The following is a 19247-nucleotide window of genomic DNA, read 5'->3' as shown; positions in this document are numbered from 1 at the left end:
GACAGTAATGTGTGAGTCAAATCTATATCATAGTGCATCTGAGGGCTACCGAAAATATTTCTTCATCTATACTTGGAGAGATCCTAATTAGAGTAGTGGTTCACAAACATTTAATGTGCACCAGAACCATCAGGAGAGCTTATTAAAATTCAGATTCTTGGGGCATACCCTCAAAATTTCCAGGTCAGTACACTCATGTTGATAGCAATATTAAGGTGGAAGCAACCCAATGTCCACTGATGAATGAATGGATAAACAAAATGTATTATTCAGCCTTTAAAAGGAAGGAAATTCTGAAATATGCTACAACATGGAGGAACCTTGAAGACATCATATAAGGTACTTAAAGTAGTCAAATTCAGAAAGTAGACAAAGTAAAACTGTGATTGCTAAGGGCTGGGGAAGTGGGGAGTTGTTTAATGAGGGACATTTGGTTTCCAGTTTTGGGCTATTATAAATAAAGAGTCTATGAGCAATTGTGTATAAGTTTTTGTGTGGTCGTGAGTTTTTGTTTTTCTGGAATAAAGGCCCAGGAGTGCAATTGCTGGGTCATATGGTAGTTGCATGTTTCATTTTTAAGCAACTGCCGAACTGTTTCCCAAAGTGTCTATACCACTTCACAGTCCCACCAGCAATGTATGAATGATAGTTTCTTTGTATCTTGGCCACCATTAGGTATTGTCACTGTAGAGAGAGTGGAAGAGAGAGGGAAACATCAGTGTGAGAGAATCACATCGATTGGTTGCCTCCTACAGGGCCCTGACCAGGGCCTGAGCCAGGGAGGAGATACGTGCCCTTGACTGGAATTGAATTATCCTGGGACCCTTCGAGGTATGCAGGCCAACCATCTATCCACTGAGCCAAGCCGGCGAGGGCAACATTGAACATCTTTTTTAATATATATTTTATTGATTTTTTTACAGAGAGGAAGGGAGAAGGATAGAGAGTTAGAAACATCGATGAGAGAGGAGAAACATCGATGAGAGAAACATCCATCAGCCGCCTCCCGCACATCTTCCACGGGGGATGTGCCCGCAACCAAGGTACATGCCCTTGACTGGAATCGAACCTGGGACCTTTCAGTCTGCAGGCCGACGCTCTATCCACTGAGCTGAGCCAAACCAGTTGGGGCTGAACATCTTTTTTTTTTTTTTTTTTTTTTTTTTTTACTATTATTGATTAAGGCAGTGGTCGGCAAACTCATTAGTCAACAGAGCCAAATATCAACAGTACGATGATTGAAATTTCTTTTGAGAGCCAAATTTTTTAAACGTAAACTTCTTCTAAAGCCACTTCTTCAAAATAGACTCGCCCAGGCCGTGGTATCTTGTGGAAGAGCCACACTCAAGGGGCCAAAGAGCTGCATGTGGCTCGCGAGCCGCAGTTTGCCAACCACTGGTTATTATTATTTTTTACATGTATATGTCCAGTAGTTCTAGCTACATTTATTTGTTGAAGAGACTATATTGACTCCATTGTATCGCCTTTGCTCCTTTGTAAAACATCAGCTGACTTTATTTACATGGGTCTATATCTGGGCTCTTTATTCTATTCCATTAACCTATTTTCCTGTTCTTTTGTCTATTCCTATTTTACTGAGAATTTTTATTATGAATGGTTGTTGGATTTTGGCAAAAGTTTTTTTCTGCATCTATTGATATGATCATGTGATTTTTCTTATTTAGTTTGTTGATGTGATGGATTAATTGATTTTCTTTTTTTAGCTTTATTTTTATTGTTGACACTATTGCAGATGTCCCCATTTTCCCTCTGGCCATCACCCTACTGTTGTTTGTGTCTATGGGCTGTGCATATATGTGCTTTAGCTAATTCGTTCACTTTCTTTCATCCAGTTCCCCCTCTCCTCTTCCTTCTGACAGCTGTCAGTCTGTTCCGTGTATCCACGCCTCTCTTACTAGTTTGTTCGTCAGTTTATTTTGTTCATTAGATTCCACATAAAAGTGAGATCACAGGGTATTTTTCTTTCTCTGACTGGCTTTTTTTACTTGGCATAATTAACCAGTTTTGCATACCTTGGATAAATCCCACTTGACTATGGTGTATAATTCTTTTTATAGATTTTTAAATTAAATTTAATAATATTTTGTTGAGAATTTTTCATCTTTGTTCATGAGAGAAATTGATCTATAGTTTTATTTTCTTGTAATGTCTTTGTCTGGTTTTTGGTATTAAGGTAATGCTGGCTTCATAGAATAAGTAAAAGAGTATACCCTCTGCCTCTATCCTCTGAAAAAGATTGTAAAGAATTGGTATTATTTCTCCCTTAAATGTTTGTATAATTCACCAGTAAATCCATCTTGGCCTGGTGTTTTTTGTTTTAGAAGATTATTAATAATTTTATTTGATAATTATTAATTATTGATTCAATTTCTTTAATAGACATAGGCCTATTCAGATTGACTATTTTTTCTTATGTAAATTTTGGCAGATTATGTCTTTCAAAAAATTGGTCCATTTCATCTAGATTATCAGATTTGTGGACAGAGTATTACATAGTATTCCTTATTATCCTTTTAATGTCCATGAGATCTGTGGTGATGTTCCTGCTTTCATTTGTGAAATTGGTATTGATAGAGTTGAATTAATATCTACCATACTCATTATTGTGTTCTATTTGTTGCACATGTTCTTTGTTCCTATTTTGTCCACTCTCTGCCTTTCTTTACTATGTTGAATTTTTCATTCCATGAACATGAATGTCTATCCATTTATTTAGATCTTTGATTTATTTCATCAGCATTTTATCATTTTCAGCATACTGCCCTATATTTATTTTGTTAGATTTACATGTAAGTATTTAATTTTATTTGAGCAATTGTTAATGGTATTGTGTTTTTAATTTCATGTGTTTATTGCTACTAATAGAAATACTGAGGGTTTTTTTTTTTTATGTGTATCTTGTATCCTATGACTGTCCAGTCTCACTTATTAGATCTAGTAGGGCATTTTTTTTAATTGTGTGTTTTGTTTTTGCTTTTTTTTTTTAAGATTCCTTGGGATTTTCTAAATAGATCATCATGTCATCTGCAAATAGAGAATTATATTTCTTTCATTTCAGTTCCTATGCCATTTATTTTATTTTCTTGCCTTATTGTTCTGGCTAAAACTTCCAGCACTGTGTGTAATAGAGTAAGAGTGGACATTCTTGCCTTTTTCCTAATCTTAGGGGGAAAGAGTTTAGCCTTTCGTTGATAAGTATAATGTTAGGCGTAAGTTTTTTGTATACAGTATATTCTTTATCAAGTTGAGGAAGCTCCCCTCTATTTATACTATTTCTGAGAGGTGGGTGGTTTTTGGTGGGTTTTTTTTCGTAATGAATGAATATTGGTTTTATCCATCATTTTTTTCTGCATCCGTTGATATAGAACCATGTAATTTTTCTTCTTTTGTCAATTATTATAGTGTATGGTTTTAATTGATTTTTTGAATACTGAATCAGTCTTTGTGTCCTCTCATTTTTTTTATAAGAGCAGTTGCTATATAGTAAGAGAGAGTAGTAGAAAGCCCTTCCAATGGGGAAAGAAGACTAGGAAGAGAGAGAGAAGGAGAAATGGACAAAACAAGTATCTTTAATTTTCACTCTCTTTCTTCTGACCGGGTGTGACCCTGAGACAAATTTTCTTGTGAAAGTCATTTCTTATGAAATGACCCTAGGAAAAACCAATGGGCGAATGGGGAAGTATGACTGGGAAGAGAAGGAGGCCAACATAGGATATGAGAGCAATCAAAGTTCCTTGGAGCAGAGTTCTGGACAGTGTGAGCCACACCTCAAAACTGTCCCTATCAGCACAGAGAGGTCATTGTTCCTATGCTGAGATCTCCCTCATGGCAGGGCTGATGGGCAGCCATATATGAGTTTCCATTAGCGTGGATCTCACTGTGGCTCTACTCTGGTGATTCCCTGTGACCACACCGCACTAAATTTTCAGCCCCCCCCCCCCCCCCACCCGCAAGCAGTTTGCAGCAGCTTTTCCTGGATCAGGCTTCAGACTTTCCTAAAATCTCTCAAATAAGCCGCAGCTGGTGTCAGTATGCCCCATACCTATCAGTAAGAGGCCCAAGACTCAGCACTAGCACCAGCCTGTCTTGCTTCACAGCTTGGCCTCACCTGGGCATTTCTAAGCTCAATACAAGTAGCAGCTATCTGCAGATAGCTCTGTAGCTCCTGCTGGGTGGCCCCAGGCCATGGCTGACTTTGCACCACCTGGAAGTTCCCAGAGCCAGTGGAACACTTCAGAGAATACCAGATTATAACTCTACACATCCACAAGGGACACACTCAAGGGGCAGACTGCCAGAAGCCAATTCCAGCATGTCATAATTGCAAGAGTTTCATCTAAAGGTTGATGGAACTTGGGGACTCAACAAGGGCTGAATCACATATGTTATCGCCTGTTGGGAATGGCTAAAGGCATTTCCCCAAACCTGAAAAGGATGATTGCTTGCTGCCAGACAGCTCAGGGCATCTTTTTTTTTTTTTTTTTTTAATATATTTTATTGATTTTTTACAGAGAGGAAGGAAGAGGGATAGAGAGTTAGAAACATCGATGAGAGAGAAACATCGTTCAGCTGCCTCTTGCACACCCCCTACTGGGGATGTGCCTGCAACCAAGTTACGTGCCCTTGACCGGTCCTGTCCACAGACCGATGCTCTATCCATTGAGCCAAACCAGTTTTGGCAGGGCATCTTAATCTACAATGTTATTGCCTCCTATTGGCCAAACACCTGAACAGCCAGAGGCAATTCCCCAATCTGACAATGGATGCTGTATGAAACCTACTCTTTGATGTGTATATCTCCACCTTGCCTTAGGACAAATTGTATTAATAAAAAGCACGGGATCCTGAGACAAGGAGAACTTGGTTTCTTCAGCCAAGTTCCTCTGTCCCCCCAAATGCCTTTCAAAATTATGTTTCGTCTCTGGACTCTTATTTAATTTACACACAGCCCCTTCTCCAGGTTTCCTGAACCCTTCTAGATGCTGGATCAAGACCCCCAGCGATAGCAGACTCAGCACCAAAGCCCCACTGAAGCAAGTCCTTCTCCATCGAGTGTTTCTTACACACCAGCTCTTCCACTGTAGTCACAGCCAATTGGCCTGGAGGTCAGTTCCTCCCAGTGATGCCAATAGCAACCAAGGCTCAACTATAACAAGACTGTACACACAGCCCACACAGGGGTGCACCTAAGGTGTCCAGCTCAGGTGACTGCGGAGGCTGAGTCATTGGGCCCTACAGGACACCTACTACACAAGGCTACTTTACCAATTTCAGGAGACATAGCAGCTCTACCTAATACAAAGAAACAAACACAGGGAAGTAGCCAAAATGTGGAAACAAAGAAACATGTCACAAATGAAAGAAATCTCCAGAAAAAGACCTAAATTAAATGGAAGCAAGCAAACTACTAGATACAGAGTTCAAAACAATGCTTATAAGGTTGCTGAAGGATCTTAGTGAGACTTTCAAGGCACTTAGACTTTCAAGGATCTTAATGAGAATTTCAAAGCCATGAAAAAGGTCCAGTCAGAAATGAAGGATACACTAACTAAAATGAAGAATAATTTATAGGGAATCAACAGTAAGTAGAGGATACTGAGAATCAAATCAACAATTTGGAACATTAAGAAACAAAAAACACCCAATCAGAAGAGAGAAAAAAAAGAAGATGGTGTAAGGACCCTCTGGGACAAGTTCAAGTGTACAAACATTTGCATTATGGGGGTGGCAGAAGGAGAAGAGAGAGAGCAAGATATTGAAAACCTATTTGAAGAAACAATGACAGAAAACTTCCCTTAATTGGTAAAAGAAATAGACTTAACAAGCCCAGGAAGCGCAGAGAACCCCAAACAAAAGGAATCCAAAGAGGACCATACCAAGACACATCATAATTAAAATGCTAAGGGTTAAAGACAAAGAGAGAATCTTAAAAGTAGTTAGTTACACACAAGGGAGTACCCATATGACTATCAGATGATTTCTCAACAGAAACTTTGCAGGCCAGAAGGGATCAGCAAGAAATATTCAAAGTGATGAATAGCAAGGACCTACAACCAAGACTACTCTACCCAGCAAAGCTATCATTTAGAATTGAAGGTCAGATAAAGAGCTTTACAGACAAGAAAAAGCTAAAGGAGTTCATCACCACCAAACCAGTATTACATGAAATGCTGAAGGGTGTTCTTTAAGAGGAGGAGGAGGAGGAGGAGGAGGAGGAGGAGGAAGAAGAAGAAGAAGAAGAAGAAGAAGAAGAAGAAGAAGAAGAAGAAGAAGAAGAAGAAGAAGAAGAAGAAGGAGAAGAAATAAAAAATATGGACAATAAAATGGCAATAAATACATATCTATCAACAATTGTATCTAAAAATAAAAATAAACAAGGAATCTAATGAACAAAATAAACTGATGGATAAAATAGAACCAGAGGCATGGAAACATGGAACAGACTGATGAATCTCAGAAGGGAGTGGAGTGGGGGGAGATTAACCAAAGATCTTATATGTATACTAGGGGCCCAGTGCATGAATTCATGCACCTTGTAAGGAACTCTGGGCTGCGAGGCTGTGGTGGGAACAGGGGCGGAACTCAGCCCATCCTCTGTGCCCTGCCCGGTCCCTTTAACCACAGCCCGTGGTCCCATCTGCCGGCAGCCCCACCGACGCTTCCATGTGCTGACGGCACCAGCCCCACTCGCACCCGCTGATGGCACGGAGCGATTTGGGTCAGCACTGGCAGCGGGTGTGAGCAGTGGCTCTGGCACCAGCAGCGGTTACAAAAGGGGCTGGCGTCGGCAGTGAGTGTGAGCACCGGGCGGAACCACGGCACACAGGAGCAAAGAATTTTCAGTAACCACCAGAGGCTCACCCAGATGACAGTGACCAGTGCCCATCCTTGGTCTGGTGCCCTCGCTTACCTGCTCCACCGTCCCGCCTCAGTCAACACCCGCCATGTTCCGTGCTCTGCTGCCTGCTGCCAAAGCCCCCCATGTTTCCGTGTGCGCCCCCTGGTGGCCAGCACATGTCATAGCGACTGGTTCTTCGGTTATTCTGCTGTTCAGTGTATTTGCATATTAGGGTTTTATATAGATAGACTAGAGGCCCGGTGCATGAAATTCGTGCAGGGATGGGGGGTGGTGGTCCCTCAGCCCAGCCTAAACCCTCTCCAATCTGGGACATCCCTGTCATAATCCAGGACTGCTGGCTCCCAACCACTCGCCTGCCTGCCTGCCTGATTGCCCCTAACCGCTTCTGCCTGCCAGACTGATCACCCCCTAACCACTCCCCTGCCAGCCTGATCAATGCCTAACTGCCCCTGCCAGCCTGATTGCCCCTAACTGCCCTCCCCTGCCAGCCTGGTCACCCATAACTGCCCTCCCCTGCTGGCCTGGTCACCCCCAACTGCCCTCCCCTACAGGCCTGGTCCCCCCCACTGCCCCTCCCCTGCAGGCCTGGGTCCCCCCCAACTGCCCTCCCCTGCTGGCCTGGTTCCCTCCAACTGCCCTCTCCTGCTGGCCTGGTCCCCCCCAACTGCCCTCCCCTGCTGGCCCCATTGCCCCTAACTGCCCTCCCCTGCCAGCCATCTTGTGGTGGCCATCTTGTGTCCACATTGGGGTGGCCATCTTTGACCACATGGGGCGGCCATCTTGTGTGTTGGAGTGATGGTCAATTTGCATATTACCTCTTTATTATATAGGATATGCATTACCTATGGATACAGACAATAGGGTGGTGAGGGCCTGGGGCAGGGCAGCAACCAGGTGGAAGGGGACAATGGTGGGGAAAAAAGGGGGATATCTGTAATGCTCTCAACAATAAGGACATATATATATATATATATATGTCTTTAATTTCGTGCATTGGGCCTCTAGTATGTGTGTGTGTGTGTGTGTGTGTGTGTGTGTGTGTGTGTGTATACTAGAGGCCCGGTGCACAAAATTTGTGCACAGGGGTGTGTGTCCCTCAGCCCAGCCTGCACCCTCTCTAATCTGGGACTGCTGGCTCCCAACTGCTCACCTGCCTGCCTTCCTGATTGCCCCTAACCACTCCCCTGCCAGCCTGATTGATGCCTAACGGCTCCCCTGCCAGCCTGATTGCCCCTAACTGCCCTCCCCTACAGGCCTGGTCACCCTTAACTGCCCTCCCCTGCAGGCCTGGGTCCCCCCCAACTGCCCTCCCTTGCAGGCCTGGTCACCCTCAACTTCCCTCCCCTGCTGGCCTGATCGCCCACAAGTGCCCTCCCTTGCAGGCCTGGTCCCTTCCAACTGCCCTCCCCTGCAGGCCATCTTGTGGTGGCCATCTTGTGTCCACATTGGGGCAGCCATCTTTGACCACATGGGGCAGCCATCTTGTGTGTTGGAGTGACAGTCAATTTGCATATTAATCTTTTATTAGATAGGATATATATATATGCTGGAAAAACAAACAAAATGTCCCCATCAGGAGCAAAGGAGCAGAGCAGCTTACTAGCTTACTAGTGTGAAATGGCTGGAGAAAATTTGGATCTTTATTTGGGACGGATTAAGGTGAGAACAGAATGATCAAAATCAATCAATTTGTGTTGGTGTAAAAAGAGCATTCTGAAAATGGGAAGACTTTCTTCCAGCCACTGTTTTATCTAAAAATCTGGCACAACCCTCAGGGTATGACACACCAGAGAGAAGTTTGAGTAATATTAGGAAAGAATTGAGAAGTCTCAAAACAAGGTCAGTGAACTCAGTGCCAGGCACATGATGTCATTGGTGTCACAGAGAAAAGAGGTCATTTCATTATCCTATAGAAGTATTGAACCCATACATTTCATATGGCTGAGCAGTTTTCTCTGGGAGATGGTTTTGTCATCAAAGATTTAGATCCTGCATCTTTTGAAAACCAGTGTAACCAGCATATTGAAAAAACACACCTCATGGTTCAGTAAAAATACTGCCGTGTTTCTTCCACTGTCCTCCCACAATTTAGTCTCTGGGGCAATCTTCCCTGCTCCTGCATGAATATTCTAGTAGTCTAGAATTTCCTGCTCATTCTTTGGTGGCAGATGATCTGCGGTCACTGAGTGACAAACACTGTCCAGATGCAGAAAATGGAAAATCAATTCAGTCCTGCGTGATACTCAAAACTTTGAACTTAACTTTCTGTCAAATCTCCTTCTCTCTCCACCCTCACTTCTCCAAGTTTGGGCTGGCTTCAGGATAGAAACCTGCAGCAAAGTTGAGGGTAGTGGGCCTTCCATTTCTCCACTTCATATTTCTAGTCCTCCTCTTCCATCTTGAGAGCTGCTGTCTTAACCACACCAGATCCAGTGGGACTGGGGGAGACAAGGAGGGGTGACACACAGGGAAGTTTCTACTTGAGCCAGTCCTCTTGTTATTTCATCTCACTTGGGTCTAGTAGATGCCTTTTTCCCTTGAGATGTCATTTTCCTGGACTCTTCAGAGTTTTCTCACTGTTTTTCTTTCCCCTGCAATTCCCTTGACCCTGCAGGATGTTTTTCTTATTTTTCTGTTCTGATGGTCACTGTGACTCCTTCCTCAGCCCCTAGACATTGAATAGTGCATCTCCAAGTTCCTCCTGGTGGCTCTATTGGACAGAACCCAGGACAGTCCCCACACTGGCCCATTCCAAGGAGCATGCATACATCCCTTGCCTGGGACTGACGCGGGTCCCAAGGCAGCAGCACCCTTCTGATTCTGCCTCCAAAGCAGTCAGTTCTCTTTCTTTTCACATTCCCACCTGGTAGGAGTTAGACTCTGGCCAATGCCAATTTCAACTTTATCAAGAGTCAGTTGGGCACCAGCCTCCAAGTCTCAGCCTGAGAAAACACATCTACTGCTTTCTGAGGGATCTTCTCCCCTTAGCTCAGGGTGAGAAAATTGCACCTCCTCCCAACTCCCTGAGAGCAGGAGGGCTTGGCAAATAATGCCCTTCCCCCACTCCCAGAAACCTCTTCTCTGACCTTTTTCATTTCCATTTCCTGACACTTTTTTTCTGTCCTTGATATAGCTGAGAAGTCCCAGAGGGACCCTCAGGTTCTTGAGAACATTTACTTTGAAAATCTTCATAACATGGTTTGGCACCTTTCTTTGGAATTTTGTTGTTGTTGTTGTTAATCCTTACCCGAGGTATTTTTCCATCGATTTTTTAGAGAGAGTGCAAGGGAGGGGGAGAGACAGAGAGAGAGAAACATCGATGTGAGAGAGACACATCTATTGGTTGCCTCACACATGAGTCCCTAGGAGCACCAGGGATTGAGCCTGCAACTGAGGTACTTGCCCTTGACTGGAATTGAACCCGGGACCCTTCAGACCACAGGTTGATGCTCTATCCACTGAGCCAAACCAGCTAGCGCAGTATTTTACATCTATTATGTATTGTTGCCTGGTGGAAACTTCAGTTAAGATCCTGTTACACAAGAAATAAACAAACATGATTCATGGGCCAATCTTTGAACCACAGTCCAGTGGTATAACATCTGTCTCTACTAACTATTTTGAGTGTGTCATGTAAAAAAAAAAAAAAAAAAATGGGTACAACACTCCAAAGAGTCTTATTTCACCTTTGACCACTATGTTATTTAGCACTTGTTAAATAGAGCTTTAGGCATACAAAGTTCATAGAATAATTTGGAATGAAATACCTTACTGAGTGGATATTTTTTATATGGTAGTAGTTTTATCCCCAAGGGCATCAAGTGGTCTTGACAGCTAAGACCTCTTCCAGCACAAGAAAGGGGTAAGCCCACTGGCTGTACAAGAGGGCAGGAAAGAAAGTGGCTTTGCAATACTGAGCTGTTAGGAGACAAACTATCCCAAATTAACTCCCTCACCAGCTGAACCCTCTAAACCCAGACTTCATAGGCACCATAATAGCATGTTTCAGCGAGGTCCGAAGGGAGGAGAGGGTGGTGGATGTTTCTATTTTTCTGAGGTCAGGATATCCTTACAGGGTTGCTTGAGTCCAAAGCAGAGAGAAGGGAAATAAATACCAGTCTTTGGTCCCCAGATGTAACATAACCAAATCGTATGTGTTGCTGGTTAGTTCTGACCTTTGCGATTAAGACTGAGAGCCAGAAAGACTCTGTATTGTAGGGGTTTTCTCCATTTTGTTTGTTTGTATAAAACCAGGGTGGGAAATAGTTGAGTAAAATCCAAGAGTGTTTCTTTAATTTCACTTCTCCAGAGACCTGAATGTAAAACTGAAAGGCACTTGCATGGTGTTTGATTTGTTAAAGTGGTGACACTAAGTGGCTGTCTCTTAGCCTTTTTGAACCTGTAGCCTGTTTTAGTAAGCATAAAAGTTCCCTATTTCCTGAAAGAGTCTGCTTTTCTCCCTCCTCCCCACTGTGCACCCTCCTTGAGATTTATATGCTCTGTGAAGTTAAGGCATCAGAGAAGATGTTACCAAGCTTTAGTTTCTATAGTTTATGTTGCACAGGTATTTGTTGGCCTTCCAAATATATAAGCGTGATTATATAACTGGATGTGCTTTTTCACTCTACATTACACCTTTTCATGCTAATGTATCACTGTTAGTACAAAACGTCCAGCAATTTCAGAGAGCCCGTAGATCTCCTGAAGCTCATGCGTGAGCTCTCAAGGGACTGTTTCTCCCAACCCTACGTGACCTCATAGGTGCTTTTTCCATCCTGTTGGATGTCTTTAACACTGTTAGAATCAATTTTAGAGTTGTAACTGGACTTAGTGATCACCTAGTCCCACCTGTGCATTTTATGGAAATGGATTCCCAAAGAGTTTAAGCAACTTTCCCAAAGTTACACCACTGTGTTTGCACCACAGACCCTGAGCAAGAACTCAGGTCACTGAATTCCCTGCTCAATATTCTTTCCACTAGATTTTCAATTGCTGCATCTTCCCTACTTTATCCCATCCCTTTTAAAGATAGCAGCCAATGCTACAAAACAAACAAATGCCAGTGTAGCAAAATCTGCAAAACTACTTTGTAGTATTTATATACTAATATCAAGCTGCCTTTATATTATAGTATCTCCAAAGCTGAGAAAATACTTATCCAATTGATATGAACCCACCATTTTGCCAAGTACTGTAAAAGATACAGAAGAAAAAATACTTAACTCTTAACTTCTGGTAGTTTAAAATTTGTTGGGGAGACAGACATGGTTCATATTCAGCTTGTGGTCAACTGTAACCTCTGGAACCTTTTAAAATACATTAGTAATTAGTGATTTCCAGCCCCCCACCACTACCCTACAAATTATTCCTCCTTGAATTCTTCTGTAGTTCGTTTATAGCAAGAACAATTTGTGAGATTGGAAGGAATATAGAATAATTCAAAGATCATTTGTTGGTAAATTTAGTTACTAATACTATGAAAGCTCAAACAACAATAAAAGATAGGTAGTTTTGTCATTTTTTTAGATGGGGAAACTGAGGCTCAACAAGAACATGGGACTTGTTCAGGACTGCTCAGTTGGATAGTAGATGGAGCGTAGTCTTGTAGTTGAAGTTGCTAGTGTCAGAGCCCATAGGCCTAATTCCATTCCATGCTAGCAAGAGTATAATAAAGTGGGGAAAAGCAAGTAGGGCAAAATAGGCTTGTTAAAAATTGTATTTTTGGCCCTAACTGGTTTGGCTCAGTGGATAGAGCATTGGCCTGTGGACTGAAGGGTCCCAGGTTCAATTCCAATCAAGGGCATGTACCTTGGTTGCAGGCACATCCCCAGTAGGGGGTGTGCAGGAGGCAGCTGATCAATGTTTCTTTCTCATCCAAGTTTCTAACTCTCTATCCCTCTCCTTTCCTCTCTGTAAAAAATCAATGAAATATATATATTTTTTGAAAACTGTATTTTTTGTCACAGTGAGGTTATGAATTCATCAAATTAATTGACTGTGAGAAGCTTTTGAACATGCCAACTTTTTTTTGAATTTCTATGTGAGCAGGGGCCTTACCACTACAGGAGGAATCCACAGAGGCAGGTGACAGATAGGCCATGCTCTCTCAAGATACCTTTGTTTAATTCATGTCTCATTTACATAAGAATAGGGCCTGAAGAAGAGTAAATGCCAGAGACAGTTGGTCTCAGGACCTGAGGAGAGAAAAGGAATATAGTCTCCACGATTGTTATCTAAAAACTAGTAGGCCAGTGCACGGATTCGTGCATATTGAAAGGAAATTAATTAGGGAGAAACCAAGATGGCAGCATAGGTAAACACCTAAACTGCTGCCTTGCACAACAATTTCAAAACTACAACTAAAAGACAAAACGGACATCATCCAGAACCACAGGAAGGCTGGCTGAGTGGAAATTCTACAACTAGAAGGAAAGAGAAAAGCACACTGAGACTCAGAGGAGCTGCAGAAGGCAGAGGTACCGAGGCGTGCATGTGGAGAGGGCTGGCAACTGAGCACACAGCTGGCTTTCTCAATCGGGAGGGAGACAAAAGCTCCTGACAGCACTGAACTCCAGTTCCGGGTGAGACTCTGGGGACCCAGACTCATGCGGGGAGAAACTGGACTGTCTGACAGTGGGTGAAACTCGAGGGCGGCTTTCTCTCAGAGGTGCTTGCAGTGATTACCATGGGACACTGAGACACAGGGGCCTCTTAAGGCAGGGCTGACGGGAAGCCATTGCTGTCTGCTCTGCCCTGAGACTCCGCCCCATCCAAGCTGTGCGCAGAGGCTTTTGCAAGACTTGTCTCATAAGGGTGTCTCCAGCACAGAAGTTCTCCCAGCATAGACACAGCTGATCCTCACAGCCAATTGGCCTGGTGGTCAATTCCTCCCAGTGACACCAACAACAATCAAGGCTTAACTACAATAAGACTGTGCACACAGCCCACAAAGGGGTGCACCAAGAGTGTCCACCTCAGGTAATTGGGAGGCTGAGCCACTGGGCCCTATAGGACACCTAGCACACAAAGCCACTCTATCAACTCAGGGAAGCAGCCAAAATGTGAGACAAAGAAACAGATCACAAATGAAAGAAATGGAGGAAAGCAAATGACTGGATATAGAGTTCAAAACCACGGTTATAAGGTTTTTCAAGAATTTTCTAGAAAAGACCAATAAATTTAGTGAGACCCTGGAGGATATGAAAAAGGACCAACTAGAAATTAAACATACACTGACTGAAATAAAAAATAATATACAGAGATCCAACAGCAGACTAGAGGATCACAAGAATCAAGTCAAAGATTTGAAATACAAAGAAGCAAAAAACACCCAACCAGAAAAGCAAAAAGAAAAAAAATCCAAAAATATGAAGATAGTGTAAGGAGCCTCTGGGACAACTTCAAGCATACCAACATCCAAATTATGGGGGTGCCAGAAGAAGAGAGAGAGCAAGATACTGAAAACCTATTTGAAGAAATAATGACTGAAAACTTCCCCCACCTGGTGAAAGAAATAGACTTACAAGTCCAGAAAGTGCAGAGAACCCCAAACAAAAGGAATCCAAAGAGGACCACACCAAGACACATCATAATTAAAATGCCAAGAGCAAAAGACAGAGAATTTTAAAGGAGCAAGAGAAAAACAGTTAGTTACCTACAAGGGAGTACCCATACAACTGTCAGCTGATTTCTCAACAGAAACTATGCAGGCCAGACGGGAGTGGCAAGAAATATTCAAAGTGATGAATAGCAAGAATCTACAACCAAGATTACTCTACCCAGCAAAGCTATCATTCAGAATTGAAGGCAGATAAAGAGCTTCACAGATAAGAAAAAGCTAAAAGAGTTCATCACCACCAAACCAGTATTATATGAAGTGCTGAAAGGTATTTTTTAAGAAGAGGAAAAAGAAGAAAAAGGTAAAAATAAAAATTATGAACAACAAATACATATCAACAAGTGAATCTAAAAATCAAATGAATAAAAAAAATCTGATGAACAGAATAAACTGGTGAATACAATAGAATCAGGGGCATAGAAAGTGAGTGGACTGACAATTCTTGGGAGGAAAGGGATGTGGGGGGTGCGGGAAGAGACTGGACAAAAATCGTACACCTATGGATGAGGACAGTGGGGGTGGGGGTAAGGGCAGAGGGTGTGGTGGGAACTGCATGGAGGGGAGCTATGGGGAAAAAAAAGAGGAACAATTGTAATAATCTGAACAATAAAGATTTATTAAAAAAAAAGAAAGGAAATTAATTAGAAGAAAGATTCATGTGGTAATTACATTACTGCAAAAATTACATGTCAAAATAGTATATATAATATAGTATTATAAAATTAAAATACAAATTATTTTAATAGTAAATCAGACTCAGGGCCAACAGTGCCCCAGCAACAACATAACCTACAACCTAAGGTGGAATTGCATGGGCCCTGCGAGAAATGGGGCTCCCTCTTCTCTGGTTCTGGGGTGCGTCATCCGAGAACCACTGCTGCCAAGTCACCGCAGCTCGGCAGCTCCTGTGTTGAGCGTCGGCCCCTGGTGGTCAGTGTGCATCATAAGTACCAACCAGTTGGGTGGTCGGACAGTTGGATGGTCACTTAGCCTTTTATATATATAGATAGGATGCCAGGTCAGGAGTCTGGGAAAATGGGACAATGAGACTGCAGATCTATTCTGAGGAAAAGGTTGTTTGCTAGGACCCACCTGTTAGACTCAGGCAGTTTTCACAAGGGTGACCCTTATTTGCTCAGGGTACTCTTGTCCCTAAGCTTTTCCCTATAAATCACTAATGCACAGTGAGATAATGTCACTTTTTGGTAGTTTTTCATGGAGATTGGGGGAAGGAGCAGTAAGGGATTTGAATTATCCAGATATAGGATAATTCAAAAAGTAAAATGCAGGTTGTTTTGTTTAAGCATTTACTTACATTGTTTACCCCTCAAGAATGTTCAAAATAAAACATTTTGTATGTTTTCAGCCAGGAAGAAAAGGGAACATGTGAGCAAAAGATAAAAATATAGACATGCTTCAGCTGATTTGCATTTCAATGGAAGATAAAAGCAATAGACCATTCTCAAAGCAATAATCTGATTTTAAAAAGTACTTGGTTTTCAAAAGCCTGGGATTGCATATTTGTTATTTTTGTTCCTATTTTGTTTATAAAAGGTTTTAAAGGCATATGATGTAATGAAGTAAATATTATTTTGTGGTTGAAAATTAAATAGTTCTTCTGTATTTTTGTTCTTGTGAGAATTTCAGTGTGTGTGTTATGGGGAGGGCAGCAAGGGAAATGAGGGGAAAACATTCTAGCTCCTTCCTGTATATAATTATAAGCCATAATACCTCAGTAGTTTTTTTCTCCCACTGGTTTGAGATAAAAATAAATAGATTTCCCCCCAAAATGTATTTTAGGGCCCTGTTAGCATCTCAGATGGAACCAACATTTGCCAGGAATGTTTTCCCTTGTTTTGATGAACCAGCTCTGAAAGCAACTTTTAATATTACAATTATTCATCATCCGAGTTATGTGGCTCTCTCCAACATGCCAAAGCTACGTAAGTAATGTTTCCTTTCTCTCTCTCTCTCTCTCTCTCTCTATAAATATATATATATATATATATATATATATATATATATATATAATATATGTGATATATCTACTTATCTCTGTAATAGCTTTTAAATCAATAGCTTTTCTATGCAATATGCTCGTAGTGTATTATAGTTAGGGAGACCAGTCACATGGGGTATGTGGCGGCACCCACATTTTGGAGATAATAAATCCTGTTTCTTTTTTAAAATTAAATGTATTGGGGTAACGTTGGTTAATAACATTATATAAATTTTAGGTATACAGTTTTATAATGCATCATCTGTTTATTGCATTGTGTGCTCACCACCCAATGTCTAGTCTGTACATGGGGCCTAACTTAGAGTGCTCATGGTTGTGGCCCTCAGTCAAGACCAATTTCTCAACATACTAATTCAGGACTAAGATGCTGTCCTTAGATCTTCCCAATGTGGTTTTGATAAGTTAGGGTTAGAGAAATCCAAACTGCTGGACTGTGGGACACAGTTGGGAAGAAGTAGCCAGGTGACAGTCAAGTTGACAAATTAATTTAAAGGTAGATATTGTTACTTAGGTTTATGGTGATTTTGGACTAAAATAAATTTCTCCAGGTCAGTCTGAAAAAGATGTGAATGGAAGCAAATGGACAGTTACCACCTTTCACACCACCCCCCGCATGCCAACTTATTTAGCTGCATTTGCTATATGTGACTATGACCATGTCAGCAGAACTGAGAGGGGCAAGGAGGTGAGTAAGGAAGTGTCTCCGGGTAAGGGTATCCTTGTACTGGCTGCCGAGTGTTCATCCGCTCTTTCTGCATCTGGGAGCATGGCTACACATCCCATCATCCCCTCCTGTTACTCACTCCAACTTTTTCCAAGTCCTTTGAAAGTTCTTAGTGTGGCTTTGAGGAATGAAACATAATCCTCGCTATAGCTCTGTGGAGGGGTTTCCATGGAAGGCCACACACTAAGTCCACTCAAGGCAAGTTCGGAGCCTCCTCTTCCCAGGCTGTTGCTGCCTTTCAGAGGACAAGGGAGAAAAGGGAGAACTTACGTACTAGCGCCTGGAAGCTCAGGTTGCTTACCTCCCTGTAACTTAGCCTTGAAGCTGGGTGATGCTCAGTGTGGCGTGAGCATGACCCAGCCGGGAACAGCGCTGTGGCTGAGGTGGAGCATGTAGGTTACGTACCATCCCTGCTGAGAAGCAGGGCTGCTGGCTTCCTCAGCTCTGCGGCTCGTAATACTTCCCCAGATTTGTATAAAATAGGTTCTCTGTCCTGAAATACCTAGTTTTCTCCCAATTATATCCTCATGACGTAATAATCCTTTTGGAAAGTACCCAGTACTTTGTATACTGGTTCACTCTCTATGCTGAAGTGTGGAGGCAATAAGGCCACTGCTGTAGTCCTGGTTCTTTCTGGTCAGACTGACTTCATTGGGCTGAGGAAGATTGGGCCCAACAGCTGGCGGAGGCTCTCTCTTGGGTTCATACTTTGTCTCCTACTTGTGGAGACAAGGAAGCTGTAGATGAGCCAAGTCATCAGAGGGGGAGAATCACTCATAGTTACTCCTCCTGCACTCCTAACTAAGGATGAATTGGAAATACTGTGCTGGATGCAAACAGCGGCTCTTTATCTCCCTCCGCTCTTGGCTCCTGCTTGATTTTCCAGATTGAATAATCACTGGTAAATCCTTGATGTTCACAGATATAACGTTGGCCACGTCAGATCTTCATGACATCTATATTCATCAATATACTCAGGCACGATTTGAAAGCACATGCTTTGTGTCTGCACGAGTGACCCAAGGCCCTCTGTCAGCATCCACATCTCAAGTGGCTTGTTGCTCTCAATGCTACTGCACAGGGAAAGATTCTCACAAAAGCATCAAATCTGTTTCTTAATGAAAGACCCCCCTGAAAAGAAAGCCAGCTGCCATAGAAGCAAAAAGGAAATGGAACATGCCTAAGAAAGTAATGTTGTCAGCCAGAAAGTTGAAATTTGGGATGCGTTTATCAGTGGAATGTTGCAATTGGCTAAGGCTAAGTGCTATAATGAAGGAGTCCTGTATACTCTACAGGAGAACTAGAATGTACTCTTAGAAAAATGCCAAGATTGTATAAAAATTACTCATCAAGTCGGAGAAAACTTAGTGAAATTGAAAATGTGATTGATGTGTGGCATGAGGATAAACATAGAAAACACAGAATCAAGGTTGGAGATAACATTTTAAGTAAAATTTAGCACACATGGATATGTGCAAAGACATTTATCTCTCTTAGATGCTGAGGCTGGCTGTGTATCAGGAGGGCCACAAGAACACATTGGTGGACTAGCTGTGGTTTTGAAGGAACTTTATGGCTACATCTTCAAGTGCTCCTTGCTGCTCTACTGGGGCCACTCACCCATCGCACCCAGCTAGAAATCTCCATTATTCGCCTGCCTCTTGGCTTATAGAATGGGAGGAGTTCTATAAACAAAAAATTAACATAGAGACTTTAATTGTTATTGCCATTATTTTCCAAATAATTAAATGAATTAAAATGCATTCATTATCTTGAATGTGGGGAGAGGAGATTGTTCTTTCCACTCAGTAGTGTGGGCTTTGGTTTAGTAGTCTTTCTGTTGATGCAAAAATTAGAACTAGAGTTGGGGAGGATAAGTTTATTGTAGAAGTAGGCCTCAGTCCTGGGCCCCTTTTTCCGAGGATAATGAGACCTCTGAAGCAAGGGGAAGGTTGGAAGGAGTCAGGGGATCAGTGCAGAAGGCTTCAAAAGCAGGTGGCTACAT

At 42.3% G+C, this 19247-nt stretch overlaps 1 protein-coding gene across 1 annotated transcript in view; it reads left to right on the top strand.

The window, feature by feature from the left end:
• LVRN (laeverin) overlaps window positions 1-19247 on the top strand; it is a gene marked incomplete at its 5' end in the record, with an annotated part of 75828 nt that overhangs the window by 3426 nt on the left and 53155 nt on the right. The window contains 2 exons of the mRNA XM_080679826.1: window positions 16299-16441; window positions 17067-17203. Coding sequence (XP_080535952.1) covers window positions 16299-16441; window positions 17067-17203 — 280 coding nt within the window. The remainder of the gene's footprint in view (window positions 1-16298; window positions 16442-17066; window positions 17204-19247) is intronic.

This window comes from Plecotus auritus (genome assembly GCF_963455305.1).
Source record: "Plecotus auritus genome assembly, chromosome: 7".
Classification (NCBI taxonomy): Eukaryota; Metazoa; Chordata; class Mammalia; order Chiroptera; family Vespertilionidae; genus Plecotus; species Plecotus auritus.
Note: the sequence above shows the minus strand (reverse complement) of the source record. Positions and strands in the feature narration are given on the sequence as shown.